This window comes from Musca autumnalis, unplaced genomic scaffold, assembly GCF_047663935.1.
Source record: "Musca autumnalis isolate F117 unplaced genomic scaffold, ASM4766393v1 scaffold_5, whole genome shotgun sequence".
Classification (NCBI taxonomy): domain Eukaryota; kingdom Metazoa; phylum Arthropoda; class Insecta; order Diptera; family Muscidae; genus Musca; species Musca autumnalis.
The window spans coordinates 45,279,879-45,301,120 of NW_027412088.1; the positions used below are offsets into that span (position 1 = coordinate 45,279,879).

Sequence of the window (21,242 nt, forward strand, 5' to 3'; positions counted from 1 at the left end):
TCACACGAAAGGCTGTCTCCTTGTCTGAAACCTCTTTTGGTACAAAATTCTTCGGAGAGGTTCTTTCCATTTGTAACTGAGGACCTAGTATCAGTTAAAGTCATCTTACAAAGCCGGATGAACTTTGCGGGGATACCAAAGTCAGACATTGTATGGAATACCTTTGATCGGAGGGGACCGTCAAATGCAGCTTTATAATCGACAAAAAGGTGATATGTGTCGATCTGCATCTCTTGGGTCTTCTCTAGGATTTGCCGCAGGGTAAATATCTGGTCAATGGTGGACTTGCCAGGTCTAAAGCCACATTGCTATGGTCCAATTATTTCGTCGATCATTGGCATTAGTCGTTCGCACAATATCCCTGACACTATCTTATAGGCAATAGGGAGAAGACTTATCCCCCTATAGTTGGAGCATACAGTCTTATCTCCTTGCTTACATAGCATGCTTAGATTCCAATCTTCGGGTGCGCGTTCTTCCTGCCAGATGGTGCTAAGTAGCTGATGCATACACCTTATCAGCGCGTCGCCTCCTGTTTTAAACAGCTCGGCTGGTAAGCCATCGGCTCCTGCTGCTTTATTATTCTTCAGCCGGTTGATTGCTGTTTTTACCTCATCTTGGTCGGGTTGTAGACATTCATCACCATCTTCTGGCATTGGATCTGTGGTATCATCGTCTTCGCTACTATTGGATACCAGCAGATTGGAGAAATGTTCCTTCCATATCCTGAGCACGCTATCTGTATCTGTTACCAGATTACCTTGCTGGCCTCTACAGGAGGATGTGCTGTACCAAAGACATATGTTTGCTGTTTCAGTCTTTGGTAGAATTTTCGGACTTCATTCTGGCTCCTGTACATCTCGATTTTTTCACACTCCCGCTTTTCTATTTCTCTCTTTTTCTTGCGGAAAAGACGTTTCTCTTCTCTCCTTTTCTCCCGATATCTCTCTCGTGCGCTACGCGTTGCTACTGATTGTAAAGTGGCTCTATATGCCGCATTTTCCATGGTCATACCATGAATTCCTTTGTGGAGGCCTCTGGAATCCAAGTATGGATTTTGCGGCTGTTTGCATGGAGTGGGCAATATTTTGCCATTGTGTTGTTATGTTATCGGGATGAGGAGTGCTCGCGTTAATCTATTGGGCTAGTTGAGTGGAATATGCTGTGGCTATATGTTGTGTTTGCAGCCTATCGATGCCCAACTTCCGCGTTGTGTCTGTTCGTGCCTTATTTGAAACGTTTAGACGGGTACGTACCTTTGCTGCAACAAGGTAAAGGTCGAATCAATGTTTGCGCCTCGGAACGATTGTACATCCAACACGCTGGATGAATGTCTTCCATCTATCACAACATGATCAATTTGATTACTTGTTCTTTGATCTGGATCGAGATGATTAAATCTGGTACTGCTAACTACCATGTTTTTGCAGCTGCAAAGTCTATCAGCCTCATACCATTGTCAGATGTTTCACTGTGTAGACTGAATTTTCCGACTGTTGGGCCAAAGATATTCTCCTTTCCAATTTTGGCAGGGCAACGGTCATATGTTTCTTCTAAGCGCTCGTAAAATACAACTTTGGTCTGTTCGTCCTTTTCTTCAGTGGAAGCATGAGCGCAAATAAAGCTGATGTTGAAGAATTTAGCTTTTATTCGAATTGCAACAAATCTTTCAATCACTGGGGTGAAGCTGGATACCAGATGTTTTAGTCTGCGACTAACTACGAATCCGCAACCAAACGCATGCTTTACGTCATAGCAGCTATAATACAGTGCGTCACCTTTAGGTGTTGTTGTTACGCATTTCCCAATCTATCGTATTTCCTGTATGGCAGTAATATTGGTCTTGTACTTTTCAAATACGTCTGCCAATGCGCCTTCTGCCTTCTCTATAAAGAGTGCGAACATTCCAGGTGCAGATTCGCAGATCATGGTCCTTAAAACGTTTGCAGGGTTCGTCAACTTTAGAGGGGTTTGTTTTTCTTTTTTCGTTTTTTCATAGTAGGCTTTTTTTCTAGGGGAGGGTTACTAACTCGACGCCCAAACCCAAGTTTTTAATGTTCTTATGGGTGAACGCGCGGCACATGTTAGCTCACTACCATTAACGGGTGTTAAAGGCAGTTCCCCAGATGACACCACGGGAGGTCAGTGTCCACTTGAGATGAAAGAGGAACCAAGATAAATCCTGGGCTTTGCCATGTTAAAACCGGTCAGGACCGTTCCTTGGTATCTTCCATCCCCTACGTCACCCGGACTGAAGCATTAAATTGATTTTTTCTCGAAACAGGCAAATGACGTATAGAAAATTTAAGCATGACACCGACGACATAAAGACTCGATATATTCCATATTCTAACATGGTACATGACTTGATAAAACAATACGATGTACAAAGTCTGCACCAATTAGAAACTCCCTGCGAGAATATTGCGGATTTGCCATTTTGTTTGGTACTGTCATTGTTTTTTTAGTTTTTAGGCCAATATCTGAGAAAGAATGGACTTGCACAAGAAAAAAATTGTACCGTCGTAAAGGGAGCAACAAGGACAACCTACTGCAAAAAAAATTTCAAAACTATTCGAGAGGAGCTCGTAAACTTCACTTGATCCCAAAGGAGTGGACCGATACAGTACATACACGAACCCAATATATATCTGGAAGGAATAACACGATGAACAAAGTTTGGAGAGTTTTCTTTCATAACATTTAAGAAAAAAATTGAACTTTTGTTTGGGCAAAATATTACGATACCCAAAATTTGGTTCGAATCGGTTGATTCGTTCGAGAGTTATCGTGTGTACCAGCCAGCCAGACAGAAGGACGGACATGGCTAAATCGACTCCAAATTGTCTGAAACAACCGTTATTTCGATAAAGCACATTTTTGGTCGTGTCAATGTTTATGTACTAGGCCGGGGCGATTTGTGTGGAAGAAAAAACCTTAATGCGCCCTTCGCGTTTCTGATTCCTGGGTTTGAACTGAGCAAAAAAGTCCACTGTCTACGCTAAAAATCGAGCCTCCCGATTCAGACTTGAAGTTTTTTATTTGGATATTTTGACATATAACAGCTAAACCATTGATATTTGCTATCTAACACAATAACAAATACCAAAATTGTAGCCAACAAAATAATTAATAGCTCTCTAGTACATCGCAAAAGTATTGGAATGCTCCTTCAGTCAGTTTAAACCTTGAGAAAGTGCATATTTTTTGGAAAATATCGATATATAACACTGTGCTACAAAAGTTGACCAGAAAAATATTCAAGCGTTCTTTTACAAATTCTGTCGTGTTAGGATCTATGGACAACGAAAATACCTTTGGTTTGTTTGGGCCACTTCGTTTTATTATTTTATAATGGTAAAATTAGTGAAAATATCAACCATTCATACAAACCGCCATTCTAATTTCCTCTCTATCAGTTCCCCCAAACCCAATTATAATACTTTTCATATAAAAACATAAGCCCGAATTTGCGAAACCTTTTTACGTAAATTTGTGGTCCGTATTTCTTGAAACACGTCCATATAACAACTTTACAAACCATTACTTAGCCTAACTCAAAAAATACATATTCCAGCTCTGTTCCTACACCCAACCACAAATTGAGTACCATTTAGTAATGTTCGTATACTATGGTACGTATTTCGACAACCACATATCTCAACCCTACGCTGTCATTAACACAAAATAATAATAGTAATCTTCACTTCCAAAATGTATCAAATTTAGTTCCCTTTAATACTTTTGGTACCCATAAGTTCGAATTTCCAAAACTTCCTCAATCCTACAGGCCAACAGTAATCATAAATCAAATCCAAAATCAAAACCAACCAAATCCAAATTGTACCAAATTTAGTAACATTTAGTACTTTTCGTATCCATAAGTACTATTTTCCAAAACCACTTGAATCCTACACTTCGACAATAATCTTAATTTCAAATTTCAGGATTCTGGATCTATCCGTTCGCTCAAGTCCAAATTGCACCAAATTTAGTACTTTACGTATCCATAAGTACGAATTTCCCAAACTACCTCAATTTTACACTCCAACGATAATCTTTATTCCAAATTTTAGGATTCCAGCTCAATTGTTTCACCCAAATACAAATTGTGCAAAATTTAGTACCATTTAGTACTTTCCGTACCCATTATTACGATTTTCCAGGTCTATCCGTTGACCCAAATCCAAATTCCAAACCCATTTCCTTATATTAACACCACTTCCCAACCTTGATTCCCATACCAAATTTCAAGATATACAATTCAAAAGACGTTCAAAATACACAATTTGTACCAAATTTTGTAACTTTTAGTACTTTTCGTACACTAATATGTATAGCCCCATATAACAGCACCTCCCGATTTTAAGTATTTTAATATATTAGGTAACTAGTATGGCTGTTTAGCTAAACAAATTTAACCGATCTAGCTGTAATTCTACACTTAAGGTTCTCAGTGGTCACGAAAGTTCGGCTAACTTCCGTATCGCCAGTTGCTTTGTGTTATTCAAACTTCGTCAAATATTTCTTCAAACTTTTTCACGTTCATACATTGTTCTTCGAAAATGCAACTAAATGTATCAGAAATAAAAATGACAAATATTAGCTTTTTACCTGCGTTATAAATGCTTATTTTGTCGTTTTGAAACACGTAGCTTTGCAGTTGTTAAGTACAACGCCGTTGAGAAACATAATACTTCGCAGATTTTCAGTCATTTGTAAAGTAAGTAACGATACGGAAGTCAGCGTTGTCCACCCAAATCATCAACATAGATCTCTGTTTTGGTATAACCCCCATATAACGAGACATTCAGAATTTTGGTATCTTGTCCATTTTACCTAAAAATTTTAAGCGATCTAGCTGTAATTCGACACTTAAAGTTCCCAGTGGTCACGAAAGTTCTCCAGTAAAAATCGTCAACATAGATTTATGTTTTGGTATAGCCCCCCTACGGGTGCCACCGTGGTGCAATGGTAAGTACACCCGCCTTGGCAGAATACCCCTCAGTAATGTTGGCGACATTTCCTGAGTATTTCAGCCATGTAAAACTTTTCTATAAAGTGGTGTCGTAAGACACGCCGTTCGGACGGCGATAAACAGTAGGTTCCATATCATTGAGCTAATATGAATCGGGGTGCACTCATTGATATGAGAGAAGTCTCCCCTGTCCCGTCTGGGATGTTTGTGGAACAACTATTATAGCCCCCCTATATAACGGTGCCTCCCGAATTTCGGGATTTTGAAGATTTTAGCTAAAATTTTTAACCGATCCAGCTGTTATTTGATATTTTAGGTTCTATGTGGTCACTAAACTTCTCCACCAAAAATCTTCAACATAGGTCCCCATATAACGGTACCTCCCGACTTTCGGTATTTTGGGGAGTTTAGCTAAAATTTTTAGCCGAACTAGTTGTAATTTGATATTTGAGGTTCTATGCGGTCGCTAAACTTCTCCACTGAAAAATCGTCAACATAGGTCCCTGTTTTGGTATAACCCCCATATAACGGTATCTCCCATCTTTCGGTATTTTAAGGATTTTAGCAGCAATTTTTAACTGATCTAGCTGTTGTTTAACATTTGAGGTTGTCTGTTGTCAAGAATGTTCTCCACGGAAAATCGTCAACACAAATCCATGTTTTAGTAAAGGATTGAGAATTTTAGCTAAAACTTTTAACAGATCTAGCTGTAATTTGATACTTATACCCTAAACCACAATGTGGAAAAGGGTATTATAAGTTTGGTTTGGTAAAAATTCATGTAACACCGCGAAATATTCGTCGGAGACCCCCAATGTGGTATACCAATCTTCATATCTCGACGAGATAAAGCGATTTTGAGATGTGTGTCCGTCCGTCCGTCTGTCCATTATAAATTGTAAACACGCTCCAGGCCGCAATTATGGACCGATCGGAGGTCGGGTTCAGATCAGAATAGATCCCTATTCTTATTGGTGATGATCGTGAAATATTTTGCGGGTGAAATGGACCAAAAACATAATATTTATCCAATTTTCTAGCGGCTCTGTAGGTCTCAATAATAGTCCGATCAACGCGTAATTTTAAATAAGGTAAGAGTATATCACAAAGGAGAAGCTTGCAATTTGAGATGGCGATCGGATAATATTTAGAGGATTAAATGGATTAAAACTTTTGTATGAAAATTGTGAAAATTTTTAATATACAGCTTATATCTTAATTCCTGGAAGTGACATTCCGGACAAGTGAGATATACTTGAAATATACTTGAACGCTTGACCTTTCAATTGATGCCAATTATATTGGTGTGCATGATCAGATAACAGAGTTACAACCTAATATATTCCGTTATTTGTTTGTAGTGTAATAATAAACTCGCTAGAAGTCGCAATTATATCGCACCGGGTAAGAGTATAGGTCGAAAAGATGCCTACAATTTTGAATGATGATCTGATAATCTTTAGCGGGTGAAATGGACCACTAAATTTGTATGAAAAATATAAAAATTTTATTTTTGGTCGATATTTTAATTCCTTGAGGACATATATGTTTCGCAAAGTAGCATACATATGGAAAAAAACTACTGGCCTTTCCTCTGATGTAAATTGCAATAAAGTGTTTGCTAGATAACGGGCCTACTGCCTAATATATAATGGGTTCTGTGTAGAGAACCACATTTGTATCCCATGCTACATATTGTCTATCCAAAAGTTTATGTAACACCACGAAATATTCGTCCTAGACCCCTTATTTGGTATGCCAAAATTCATATTTTGACGAGATAAAGCGATTTAGCGATGTGTGTCCGTCCATTAAAAATTGTAAACAAGCTTATTGCGGACCGATTGTAACGATTTTTTTAAGGTGGTTGGGTTCGGGCCAGAATATAAATGATTAGTTTTTGGTGATGATCGTGAAATGTTCAGGGTATGAAATGGACCAAAAACAAAATTTAACCAATTTTGTAGCGGCTCTGTAGGTCAAAATAATAACCCGCAAAATTTTAAACAAAGGTTGAGTTTATGATGAAGAAGAAGCGTACAAACCAACGTGAAAATCAGATAATACTTAGCGGGTTAAATGGACTGAAACTTTTGTGAGAAATTGGTAAATATTTCAATAACGTAGCGGTTAAACAACGGAAGTAGTAGTACTACATAAGTGGGTTTCATTAAATTTTAGTTTGTGTGAACTAAATTTTCCTTTCGTTGTCATGCAAGATAACTTTTTGATTTTGGTCATAAGTATTAAACATTACATCCTGATATTTGATAATTAAATTTTCACAATCATTGACAGCGATTGTCCAGGGATAGTGGTTGTGGTGTGCGCCTCTTAAGGGGTTAAACACAAAATTAATAAGAAGACGAATAAAACGATTTATATTACAAAACAGCTGTTGTGTAGATAAATTTGCTAAACGTCAAAGAGGGGAAATAAAAGAGACTAGTAAAACGACGAAGGACAGAGAAATTTCCTATGAGGAAGATTGATCAAAATCGGCCTTTTTTGATGATACTTACTGAGAAGATTGGATGTGTGGCTCCAACGATTGGAAAAAAAAGACAGATTAAAATTGTGAATCTGTGAATCTCTTTATTGAAATAAAATTTATCCCTTATAATAGGGTTCAAACACATGAAAGCAAAGTACAAAAACTAAAAGAATCAAAATTTATCCTGAAAAGAAAAATTATTAAAATATAGTAAAATTGTACATAAAATAAAATACATACATAAATTATTGTAACAAACTGAAACTTACTTACTTACTTTACTTAGCTGGCCCATTACAGAGCATTTGTTCTATAGGCCGAACTAAGAAGAGATCTCCATTCCTCTCTATTTGTTGCTTTGCACACTGGAATACCGCGCCTTGTCATCTCATCATCCACTTGTTTGCGCCATCTATTCCTTGGCCTGCCAATTCTGCGTGCACCGCCATGTGGCATGTATTCATACGCCTTTTTAGCGGGTTCATCATCGCTCATTCTTATGATATGGCCTAGCCAACGCAATCGCTGCATCTCGATACGTTTAACAATATTCATGTCGTTGTATAGCAGATACAGCTCGTGGTTCATGCGACGTCGATATTCACCGTCAACGCAGATTGGTCCATAGATCTTTCGAAGAATTTTTCTCTCAAACACACCAAGCACTGCCATGTCTGCTTGCGCAAGTACCCAGGCTTCGGAGCCATACATCAGCACGGGTAGTATCAGTGTTTTGTAGAGCGTTATTTTTGTTTGACGAGATGTGGCCTTGTTTTTAAACTGCTTACTTAATCCAAAGTAGCATCTGTTGGCCAATACAATTCTTCTTTTTATTTCACAACTGATGTCGTTTGTTGTGTTGACGGAGGTGCCGAGGTAGACGAAGTCTTTTACTACCTCAATATTATAGGAACCAACTTCCACAGTCGGTCCGAGCTCAATGGACGCATTGCGCGTCGACACCATCAACTTGGTCTTCTCACCGTTTACCGCCAGACCCACTTTAGCAGATTCTCCTTCGACCTTTATAAAGGTATCAGTTACTTCTTTTACTGATCGACCCATGATGTCTATATCATCAGCATAAGCAAGTAACATGTGACTATTGGTGTAGATTGTGCCACTTCTTTTGACGTTTGCCTCTCGTATAACCTTTTCTAGCAGGATGTTGAAGAGGTCACACGAAAGGCTGTCTCCTTGTCTGAAACCTCTTTTGGTACCAAACTCTTCGGAGAGGTTCTTTCCTATTTTAACTGAGGACCTCGTGTCAGTTAAAGTCATTTTACAAAGCCGGATGAGCTTTGCGGGAATACCAAATTCAGACATGGCTTGGAATACCTTTGAGCGCAGCGGACTGTCGAAGGCTGCTTTATAATCGACAAAAAGGTGGTAGGTGTCGATCTGCATCTCTTGGGTCTTCTCCAGGATTTGCCGCAGGGTAAATATCTGGTCAATGGTGGACTTGCCAGGTCTAAAGCCGCATTGGTATGGTCCAATAATCTCGTTGACCATTGGCTTTAGTCGTTCGCACAATATCCCTGACACGATCTTGTAGGCAATAGGGAGTAGACTTATGCCCCTATAGTTAGAGCATACAGTCTTATCTCCCTTCTTGTGGACGGGGCACAGGATACTCAGGTTCCAATCGTCGGGTACTCGTTCTTCCTGCCAGATGGTGCTAACTAGCTGATGAATACACCTTATCAGCGTGTCGCCTCCGGTTTTGAACAGCTCGGCTGGTAAGCCATCGGCCCCTGCTGCCTTATTATTCTTCAGCCGATTTATTGCTGTCTTTACCTCATCTTGGCTGGGCGGTATACATTCAATACCATCTTCTGGGATTGGGACTGTGGTATCTTCGTCGTCTTCGCTACTATTGGATACCAACAGATTTGAAAAATGTTCTTTCCATATCCTGAGTACACTATCTGTATCAGTTACCAAATTACCTTGCTGGTCTCTACAGGAGGATGTGCCTGTACCAAAGCCATCAGTTTGATGCTTGACTCTTTGGTAGAATTTTCGGACTTCATTCTGGCTCCTGTACATCTCGATTTTTTCACACTCCCGCTTTTCCATCTCTCTCTTTTTCCTGCGGAAAAGACGTTTCTCCCCTCTCATTTTCTCCCTGTATCTCTCTCGTGCGCTACGCGTTGCTACAGATTGTAAAGTAGCCTTATATGCCGCATTTTTCTGTTCGGTGGCAGCACGACACTCCTCATCATACCATGGATTCCTTGGTGGAGGTCTCTGGTATCCAAGTATGGATTTTGCGGCTGTTTGCATGGAGTGGGCAATGCTTTGCCATTGCGCTGATATGTTATCGGGATGAGGAGGGCTTTGATTAAGCAATTGGGCTAGTTGAGTGGAATATGCTGTGGCTATCTGTTGTGATTGCAGCTTACCGATGTCTAACTTTCGTGTTGTGTCTGTTCGTACTTTGTTTGCTACGTTTAAGCGGGTGCGTACCTTTGCTGCAACAAGGTAGTGGTCCGAATCAATGTTTGCGCCTCGGAACGATCGTACATCCAACACGCTCGATGAATGTCTTCCATCTATCACAACATGATCAATTTGGTTTCTTGTTTTCTGATCTGGAGACAGCCAGGTGCCCTTATGAATATCGAGATGATTAAATCTGGTACTGCTAACTACCATGTTTTTTGCAGCTGCAAAGTCTATCAGTCTCATACCATTGTCAGATGTTTCACTGTGGAGACTGAATTTCCCGACTGTTGGGCCAAAGATATTCTCCTTTCCAATTTTGGCATTAAAATCGCCTAGAATGATTTTAATGTCATGGGCAGGGCAACGGTCATATGTTTCTTCTAAGCGCTCGTAAAATATATCTTTGGTCTGTTCATCCTTTTCTTCAGTGGGAGCATGAGCGCAGATAAAGCTGATGTTAAAGAATTTAGCTTTTATTCGAATTGCAGCAAGTCTTTCATTCACTGGAGTGAAGCTGGATACAAGATGTTTTAGTCTCCGACTAACTACGAATCCACAACCAAACTCATGCTTTACGTCATGGCAGCTATAATACAGTGCGTCACCTTTAGGTGTTGTTGTGACGCCTTTCCCAATCCATCGTATTTCCTGTATGGCAGTAATATCGGTCTTGTACTTTTCAAGTACGTCTGCCAATGCGAAGACTGCACCTTCTCTATAAAGAGTGCGAACATTCCAGGTGCAGATTCGCAGATCATGGTCCTTAAAACGTTTGCGGGGTTCGTCAACTTTAGAGGGGTTTGTTTTTCTTTTCTTTCGTTTTTTCATAGTAGGCTGTTTTTTCTAGGGGAGGGTTACTAACCCGACGCCCAAACCCAAGTTTTTAACGTTCTTATGGGTGAACGCGCGGCACATGTTAGCTCACTACCTTTAACGGGTGTTAAAGGCAGTTCCCCAGGTGACACCACGGGGAGGTCAGTGTCCACTTGGGATGAATGAGGGACCAAGATAAATCCTGGGCTTTGCCATGTTAAAACCGGTCAGGACCGTTCCTTGGTATCTTCCATCCCCTACGTCACCCAAACTGAAACTTAAACCAAACAAATTTTAACGAAATAACAAACTGAAACTTAAACCAAACAAACTTTAACAAAAATTGAGAACAAAAGTCAAAAGAAAAAAAGTGATTAAAAATATCATTTTAAACCCAAATATATCGCCAAAATAAATTACATCGTGGAGCCATACTCATCACAACTCCAATCCACCGAGGGAGGCGCTGTAATTACGGCATGTCCATCCAGGCTTGCCTTTGGTATCTTTCCCATTTAACTTTTACGACAACCGAACTCGGACAGACAAACGCTCGTAATTAGATTCCGGGGAGGAAACATGAAAAGATAAGAAAATAGAAGAAATATATTAGAAGAGAAGGGTTAACAAGTGAGTAGTTATCGTTTTACTTACCGTGTTCCTCATTGGGTGAAGTGAACAGAACCTGTGGTTGAGCTCAAGCTAGGGTCAGTGATTACATCGCGATTCGCCATACAGTGCAGGCGTTTTCCACTCCATTTGTTGTCTTTTCTGAATCTATAAAGAAAAAAAAAAAACAAAAAAAACTTAAATCTATGTATGAAATAATATTTTGCAATTTACATGTTCAAGACCTGGAATATAATTAACCGCCAATACTTACCTTACGAACACATACTTACCTTACGAATACATACTTACCTTACGAATACTTTTACCTTGGGAAGAGCCATTGGTCCATAGATAAGGCGTCCGACATCATCCTCAGTCTGTTGCGGTGTATCCATCCTGCACGTTGCCACTAGAACCTGTAGAAGAAACAAAAAGCATTTAATCTGGCAGATACCATTAATTATTCACTCCAATCCTACATGCAGAATGTTAGAATTTTCTTAAAAAGGCCGAAAATTATTAGAATTGTCACTATATTGTATTTTCTTTGTTTATATTAATTACATAACTTACCCGAAATTAGTTGATGTCTGTCCAAATGAAATAATTTGTATTGAAATAACAACAAATAAAACTATTTATAACGTGAAATGAAGTGAAAAGTGTTCTGTAATGGCTAACTAAACGAGTAAAAGGTAAGGAAACGTAGACGAACAGCAGGTGGCGGGAATTAGGGGTATTCTATATATTATGGAGATCTTGAATACCATGGTGGGGTGGGATTTCTCCGGCACTATAAACAACCAATCGGTGCCATAAAACCAATCGAATCCATATTCCAAATTATATATTCGTTTAGACTATACCTTATACGACGGTTAAGTACATTATCTTGATTTATTTGGATTGGCTTAATCCAGTGTAGTCTGAACATACTGTAAGAGTATATGACATGATTTGTCGTTTTTTTTTGTTCTATCATCCATAGCTGGCAATAGATTTGATTTTTTTGTCCTCTCTGTCGAGAATCTGTTCACCTGCAAGAACTGCGGCCCCGCAGGCTGAGCTAAAGCCAGGGCAAATGCCACCTTGCCAGCGACGGCGGTGAACTGTTTCTAACTCCAGACGACAGAGGTCCCTAGGACAGGACATGGTATAGGGTATCCTATGGTCGGCTCCGTCCGACTATAGACTTTTCTTACTTGTTGAGATCTATATTTTGGTATAGCCCCCATATAACTGTACTTCTCGATGTTTGGTATTTTGAGGGTTTTAGCTATTAACCAACTAGCTGTAATTTAACATTTGAGGTTTTCTGTGGTCGCGAAACTTTTCCACCAAAAATCGCCAACACAGGTCCCAGTTTTGGTATAGACCCCATATAACGGTAGCTCCCGATTTTCGGTATTTTGAGGGTTTTAGCTACAAGTTTTAACCGAACTAAATCTAATTCGATATTTGAGGTTCACAGTGGTCACGAAACTTCTTCACAGAAAATCGTCAACACAGACCACTGTTTTGGTATAGTTCCCATATAACGGTACCTCCCGATTTTCAATATTTTACGAATCTTAGCGAAATTTGTTGACGGAACTACCCGTAATTTGACATTAGAGAACCTGCAGTTACAAAAGTTTTCCACTAAAAATTGTCTAGGTAGGTCCGCATAAAACGTACCACCTGGTTGAACACATTTTTTAGACTAGATTAGATTGGTTGAACACATTTTTTAGACTAGATTAGATTGGTCGAAAACATTTTGCAATTAAATTGTAGACAGGAAGGAAAGGTAATTACTTATTCCATTTTAGTTCGTTCATAAAATATCTTAAGAAAAACATTGGGTTCATTGAACCCATATGGTTCACAGAGACATTTCATATCGAAAGCTGTTTGTTTTTGCTTTTACCTAAAGCCCAGCAGAAAACAAATGTAAAATAACATGTAGTTTAAAATCAAAAATAATTCTGGTTTGTGTTGCCCTAAGTTGGGCACTGATACAGAATTCGTAACATGTTCGTTTAAATCAAACCCGTTCGTGGGTATTGATTTGGTTACGAAGTTTTTCGGCAAATCACACACACGCGACCCGAACGCAAAGTAAGAGAGCAAATGTTTTGATTTTTTACTTCAGTCTTGTACTGAATTTCATGCAAGCAGGTTGATGTCGCTTTATTTGTTTATTTTTGGGTACACAGAAAAGATTTTGCAGTTGTACAGCAAATATGTTGAGGGAAGAACTTGAAAATGATTTTTGTTTTGTATTAATATTTTTAATGACGCAGAATGCCTCGTCTGCAATGCAACAATAAAAAATGTATGTATCCTTAGAAAGTCTTAAAAAATCATTTTTATATACAATTTGTTTTTTCTCTCAAAAAAATTAACATATGAAGAAAAATGCTTTTCAAATTATGAAGTAATTTATATTATTTTTAATTTAAGTCATACAAGGCGAACGCGCCAACTATATATTTTTCATTTCACACTCAATATGAAAAACATCACCCTGTTCTGTCAGTGTAATTTTACCCACACATAAACAATTTAAGCGCTCGCTCTTCTTGGTCGAGTTAATAACTCTTTTGAGTAATTTTGATCAATAAGCACATGATGAGCATAAAGTAAATAATGTCTGGAGAAAAAACGGCTCTCCTCTATCTTCCAAACATGAAAACAAAATATGTCGTTATGGATATTTTTATTTTGACTCACTCAATTCACTCTTACGAAAATCCTAAAAATAAAAAAAATATACGAGTTACTTATTTACCAAAAATAATGTTTTAGTTGATATGACAACACTATATATTCATGAAATTTACAACAGGCCCCACATTACAAAAAAGAAACACTAGTAAAAAAGCGTTAAGTTCGGCCGGGCCGAACACAACTAAAACAATTTTTTTTTCTTTCCTGTACACAATTTTAGGCGGAGATATTTTGTGACCACTCATACCTAAATAAGTTAAAAAAATTCATATAAAAATGTCTTCAATCGTTCGGCACCTTTAATCGGGCGACATCATAGTGTGGACCTAGAATGAAAACTGTTTGTGGAGAAGTAGAATTACATATAGTTTGGTCCAAAATTGTAGATAAAATCCCCAAAATACCAAAAATCGGGAGGTACTGTTATATGGGCGTTATACCACAACATATACCTGTGTTGACAGTTTTTGGTAGAGATGTTTTGTGATCAGTAAGAACCTAAAACGTAAAATTACAGGTATTTCGATTGAAAATTGTATCTAAAATCCTCCAAACACCGACAATTGGAAGGTTTGGGGCTATGCCCAAAACATGGGTGTGTGCTGACAATTTTTTGGTAGAGCAGGTTTGCGACCACTGGGAACCCTAAACGTCAAAGTATAGGTAGTTCGGTCAAAAAAAAAAATAGCAAAAATCCTTAAAATACCGAAAAGCGGGAGGCGCTGTTAAATGTGGGCTGTACCAAAACGTGGACCTATGTGACAGTTCTGTGGGAGGTGTATTGAGACCGCTGGGAACCTCAAATGTTAAATTAAAGGTAGTTCGGTAAAGAATTGTAGCTAAAATCCTCCAAATGCCGAAAATTGGGAGGTACTCTTATATGGGGGCTATGCCAAAACATGGGCCTGTGTTGACGGTTTTTGGTGGAGATGTTAAATTATAGCTATTTTGTCGAAAAATGTAACTAAAATCCTCAAAATACGGAAAATCGGGAGGTACCGATATATAGAGGCTAAACCAAAACCTGGACCTATGTTGAACATTTTTTGTAGAGTAGTCAAATTACAGGCAGTTCGGTCAAAAAATGGAGCAAAAAAATACCGAAAATCGGGAGGTACCGATATATAGAGGCTAAACCAAAACCTGGACCTATGTTGAACATTTTTTGTAGAGTAGTCAAATTACAGGCAGTTCGGTCAAAAATGGAGCAAAAATCCTCAAAATACCGCAAATCGGGAGGCACCGTTTTATGGGAGCTGTACCAAAACGTGGACTTATGTTGACAGTTTTGGGAAATTTTGACCGCTGGGAACCTTAAATTACAGGTAGTTTGGTTAAAAATTTTAGCTTAAATCCTCTAAACACCGAAAATTTGGAGGTACCTTTATATGGGGGATATGCCAAAACATGGGCCTATGTTGACGGTTTTTGGTGGAGATGTGTTGTGACCACTAGGAACCTCAAACGTTAAATTACGGATACTTTGGGCGAAAAATGTAACTAAAATCTTCAAAATACCGAAAATCCGGAGATACCGATATATGGGGGCTATACCAAAACATGGACCTATATTTAAAACTCTTGGTGGAGAAGCGTTGTGCTCAATAGAAGCTTCAAATGTCCAATTACAACAAGTTCGATCAAGAAATAAAGCTAATATTCTCAAAATACCGAAAATCGGGAGGTACCGTTGCATGGGGGTTTTACATAAACATGGGCCTATGTTGACAGTTTTTGGTTTAGTAGTGTTGTGAACCGTAAAAACCTTAAACGTAAAATTACAGTTAGTTCGGTTAAAAATTTTAGGTAAAACCCTCATAGTATCGAAAATCGGAAAGTACCGTTATATGGGTGCTATACCTAAACATGGACCGATAACGCCTCTAGCTAGAGTGATTACAACAGACGGACATGCATAGATCGACTCAGAATTTAACCCTGATCGAGAGTATATCGCTCATTTACTCAAAGAGTGGCATAACTCAAAAAATGCGGTTTTGAAGTTAGCAAGTTATATTTTTTCTTACACTTCTATTTTATCTTGTGTTAAATGTTCATGTTGATATCTCTAAAACTCAATGAGTTATAGCTTATTTTCTAGGAGTTTGGCATAAATCATCAAAAAAAGTTTTTTAAGTTTGCACAGAAATTTAGCAGTGATATCTGGCTAACTGTTTGGAAAATATGGTCCAAATAGTTGTTTTAGTTTTTGTGTAATAAAATTTTTAAGTTGGGAAGTCAAATTTCAATAGCCAGCCTAAAACGCGTTTTTCTCGCAACTTTATTTTTGGTGATGTGTCAGTCTTTGAGTAAATGAGCGATATGTACTTTATACGGCCGCAAACAATTTTTTCAATGCAATAGAAACGGAAAAACAAACTTAATATACCCTCCATAGTATGGTGGAATGTATAAAAACGAATAAATTGTTTTCGAAGTTGAGTTAGATGGCCAGCTAGCGTCAAGATCAATTTGTGTGACATCTGTTAGGAGAAAACAAATGAAAGCTTTTTTGGTCTATAAACTACTCATTAGTCTATGGTAAAAAAATTAAAGAGAGTATAAAGCTCACACTCTCTGTTTCGCTCTTGGCCAAAATAACTACAATATGAATTAAAATTTGTTAATGCAGAGATGTCCAAAATAAATTAGAGAGAGAATTTGCTGTAGAACAATGTGTCTCTGTTAGACAGCGGCTGAGTAAGTTTAGTTTGTTGTTGCGAAAACATATATGGCCTAACAACAACTAAGGTAATGGGTACGCATGTTTACAAAACATCACAAAACACTTCTTAATTTATACAACTCAACTTATTTTAATTGCGTAGCACCTAGTATAACGAACCCGCGCCCATTGTACTATTGTATTTAACAAAAACAACACACTTAATAAATACGTCATATGTGTCGTATTTGTGTTATGGCTGCTTATGGCAAGTCAAATTTAAACAATAACATCATTCCCATACAGTCATTAGCAATTGAGTGTGGTAAATGGAGAGCAAAGAACAAATCTATGCACACATTGAAATCGACTCTGAGAATTTCCTTATCTTGGCATACAAAAATCGACATTGGTAGGCATTATAATCTTAGATAAGTGCGAGCGAATTCCATGATCCAAGGTGGTTTTTGATCATTTCGGTAAAAATCTCCAATTCAGTTGGCCAAGGGAAGTGTTTCGGTGAAGAGTAACAGCGAAAATAGCGGTCGCGGAAAGTAGAACGTTGTGAAATACACGAGTGCCATATCGTCTCCAGCGATTGGAGTAAAAGCAGAGAAGAACAAGAAAGTGAAATTTAAATGTAATCGGTTCATCGGTTCCAAAGAACAAAATAGTATAAATAAAATTAACATATTAATAAGTAGAATATAAATTTTCAAAATGCAATCGTTTAAATCTGACGAATTGCCGGAAAATCCGCGCGAATCATCTAATCCGTTGTCGACAATGATGTTTTGGTGAGTTTTTTTTTTCGCCGATATCTTATCGTTTATAAGGAACTTTATTTTGATAAAATAAGTGCTTAATGTATATTCGATAATCAGGAAACGATAACAGTTTTAATTAATGTGAAGTATTTGTTGTTAACATGAAAATAAGCCGCCCTACATATGGAAAGTTCATATCGAATGTACTTGTTGAATGATTATAGATAATAGATAATGATTATACAAAGATTTGTGTCTAAATAAAGAATAAAACAAGTTGAGAGTTCCTCTTCAACGTATAAATTACTTGGCTATGTCTTTTTCTTGAAGATGTGTTGTGGAAGGTCAATAGTATACGACTAAATTGATTGGGCGCCATTGTTATATTTGGTTGGTAAACCTCGACTAGGCCGACTATATGTATAATGACATACAACGAACAACAAGTAAAAAGAAACAGCCCAATACCCAGCATACCCTCAGCCTACGACTAAAGGGTGATCCAACTAAAGGTTCCTACATTTTTTAAGAAAACACACAACAAATTCTAATAGAATGGGAAATTTTTCTTATTATTTTAAAGAACATTCCATTTTTTTACGTTTATGTCTATCAAATATTGGCCGCGTCTACGTCTTACGAATTGTTCGAATATTTCGACTGGTAACTGACGAATGACACGCCTGATTTTTTGCCCCAAGGTCTGAATTGAAATGGGGTTGTCCGCAAACACGTTAAACTTTACATATCCCCATAGGAAAATGTCTAACAGTGTGATATCACATGATCTTGGTGGCCAATCGACAGTCCCAAAACCTGAAATTTTCTGTTCATCGAAGTATTCTTTTAATAAATCCATTGATTGATGTCATGTGGAGAAGAATCGTTGTCTTGTTGAAACCAAAATGTAGTCGAGATAACGAGCTTCATTTTCAAGTATCGTATGACGGCTTTCATGGTTGTCGTTGAAGGTTAAGTTCTCACCGAGATAAATTTTGAAGAAATATGAACTGATGGTTCTACCAGCGGACAAACCCCACGAAACCGTTGTTTTCTCAATTGTAAGTCTTTCTACGATAATATGCCAAATAATAGTAAACAAAAATGACATGATACCATGACACGTCTCACACGTGATCAGTCAAAAAAGGCAATTTAAAAAAGTACCTCTAGTTGGATCACCCTTTTTAAAAATAAAATAAAAAAAAATAAAAAAACAATAAATACTTGTTAAGTTCGGGCCAAACTTTTTATACCTTCCACAATAAAATATTCTGAACTACAATGGAATAATTAGTTTCCTCTCCTGTTCACAATTGTAGATGGAGAAGTTTTTCGACCAGTGATGATACCACTATGAATCTCAAATGCCAAATTACAGCTAGTTCTTTTACAAACATTAGCTGAAATCCTCAAAAAACAGGGAAAATCGAGAGGGCCTATACCAAACTTGGACCTATATTAACAATTTTTGCTGGAGAAATGTTGTGACCACTGGGAACCTCAAATGTCAAACGACAAGTAGTTCGCTTACAATTGGAGCTAAAATCCTCAAAATACCGAAAATCGGGAGTTATAGTTATATGGGAGCTATACCAAAACGTGGACCTATGTTGGCAATTTTCGGTGGAGAAATTTTCTGAACACTAAAAACCACAAATGTCAAATAGATGGTATTTCGGTAAAAAAAAAAACAATTGCTAAAATTCTCAAAATACGGAAAATCGCGGGGTACCGTGGTACGGGGGATATATCAAAATATGATCCTATGTTGGGAATTTTTGGTGGAGAAATTGTTTAAACTCTGAGAACGTCAAATTCGAAACTGCGGGTTGTTCGGTCAAAAATATAGCCAAAATCCTCAATAAACCAAAAATCGAGAGGTGGTGTTTTATTGGGGCTACATCAAAACATGGACGTATGTATGTTAACAATTTTTGAGGGAAAGGTTATTCTGGCCACAGGAAACCTCAAATTTCAAACTACAAAAACCTCAAAAATACCGAAAACTGGGATGTACCGTTATAGGGGGTTATACCAAAACATGTAGGTCCATGTTTTGGTGTGATGATAATTTTCCGTAGCCGAAATTCGGGAGATACCATTATATGGGAGCTATACCAAAAGAAGGGCCTACGTTGACAAAATTTGGTGGAGAAATTTAATGACAACTGGGACCTCAAATATAAATTACAAGTAGTTCGGTAAAAATGTAACTAAAGTCCTCAAAAAATGTGAAACCAGGCTTTACCATAATGTGGGGTCTATATCGAAACATTGGCCGATATAGCCATTTTAGAATGGAAGAAAGACACTCGGGTGCAAAAATATTGAGTTCTAGCAAAATTATTGTGGATTTTAAAGTGATTATAACACACGGACAGACGGAAAGAATATATCGCACCTGTTCAACAAAAGGGTAGTAACTCAAAATTTTGAAATTTTCACTTTTCATCAAAAAACGAGACAATAATCAACTCCACCTACTATAAAAATCTCCCACGGTTTTATCTACTCTTTCATCACAAAATACCATTAAGTCATCTTCATGTCTTCAGAGTAACTTCTGTGTATCAACAAAATAGACGAATTTCTAGTTGCGCCTACGCGTTTCAGGCATTTACATCGCCATTTTTTTTTCAATAAAAGAGTAGTATTTCGAATTGTTCCATCTTTTTGTTATCAAGCGCCACCCATTTTTCAGTTAATATTAATAGTTTTTGCTTCTACTGAAAAATAGGAAATTTTGAGTTACTACCCTTTTGTTGAACAGGTGCGATATGTACATACTTTATTGGGACGCAAATGATTATTGCAATGCGTCACTTTGGCGAAGGGCATAAAAAACAATAACAGAAGTGGTGATATTAAAAATCAATAGCATTATTGCATGTGCAAACATAAGTTTTAGGAGTAAATTTTTAGGAGTTTCTGGGATAGGTGATTATGTTTATGACACCTATCCCACAATTTCTACAGTCTACACAAAAAAACTTAATGCTCCCCATATTGCCGTATGATTCTTATAGGAGTTTAAAGGAATAAATATATATATTAGGCCGTGGTGATTTGTATGGAAGGACAAACACCTTATTGGGCTCTTCGCGTTTCTGATTCCTGGTATGGACTAATATACCATATATCTACGGTGAAAATGGAGCCTCACAATTTTGAATTACAGTTTTTTATCCACAAGGCCAAAACTGCCTGAAGCAGCGTTCCAGTGCTTTTGTTCTTAATTATTGTCTTGGCTACAATTTTTGTCTTAGTGTTGGATCGAAAATCTCAATGGTTTGACTGTTATCTGCCAAAATATCAAAAAAAACTTGGATAAAAACTTCAAAATTGGGAGGATCGTTTTTTGCTCAGTACAATCTCATGAATCGGGAACGCGAAGGGTTTAAGTTCGGTCCCTCTCCTCTCAAAAGTTCAAAACTTTTCGTTCAAAATGGTGCGCACGATATCTCTTAAAGGCAATAACTGATTTGGTACATACCTTTGACCTATTAATATTTCTTCGAGACATAGATCAGATTAGAATATGGGCTATATATGTCAACTCCTTCAGACACCTCCCACACCAAATTTCGGAAAGTGCAGGTTAGGACCTCCTCTCTAATAGTTTTGAGTTTTCTAGCAACAGGTTGCACTCCAGGCTCGTATTACGATGCTACAAGTTTTTTTCAGTGGCAATTTCATACTTCTTGAGAAAATGACCAGAAAACTGTAAAACCCTCCTACGGCCAGCATGTG

General features: G+C 37.8%; 1 protein-coding gene across 1 annotated transcript in view; it reads left to right on the forward strand.

The window, feature by feature from the left end:
- Positions 1–17,016: 17,016 nt before the first annotated feature.
- Positions 17,017–21,242, forward strand: part of LOC141405223 (probable multidrug resistance-associated protein lethal(2)03659) — a 48,695-nt gene continuing 44,469 nt past the window's right edge. The window contains exon 1 of the mRNA XM_073989316.1: positions 17,017–17,519. Within this exon, the coding sequence (XP_073845417.1) occupies positions 17,443–17,519 (77 nt within the window). The 5' untranslated portion in view covers positions 17,017–17,442. The remainder of the gene's footprint in view (positions 17,520–21,242) is intronic.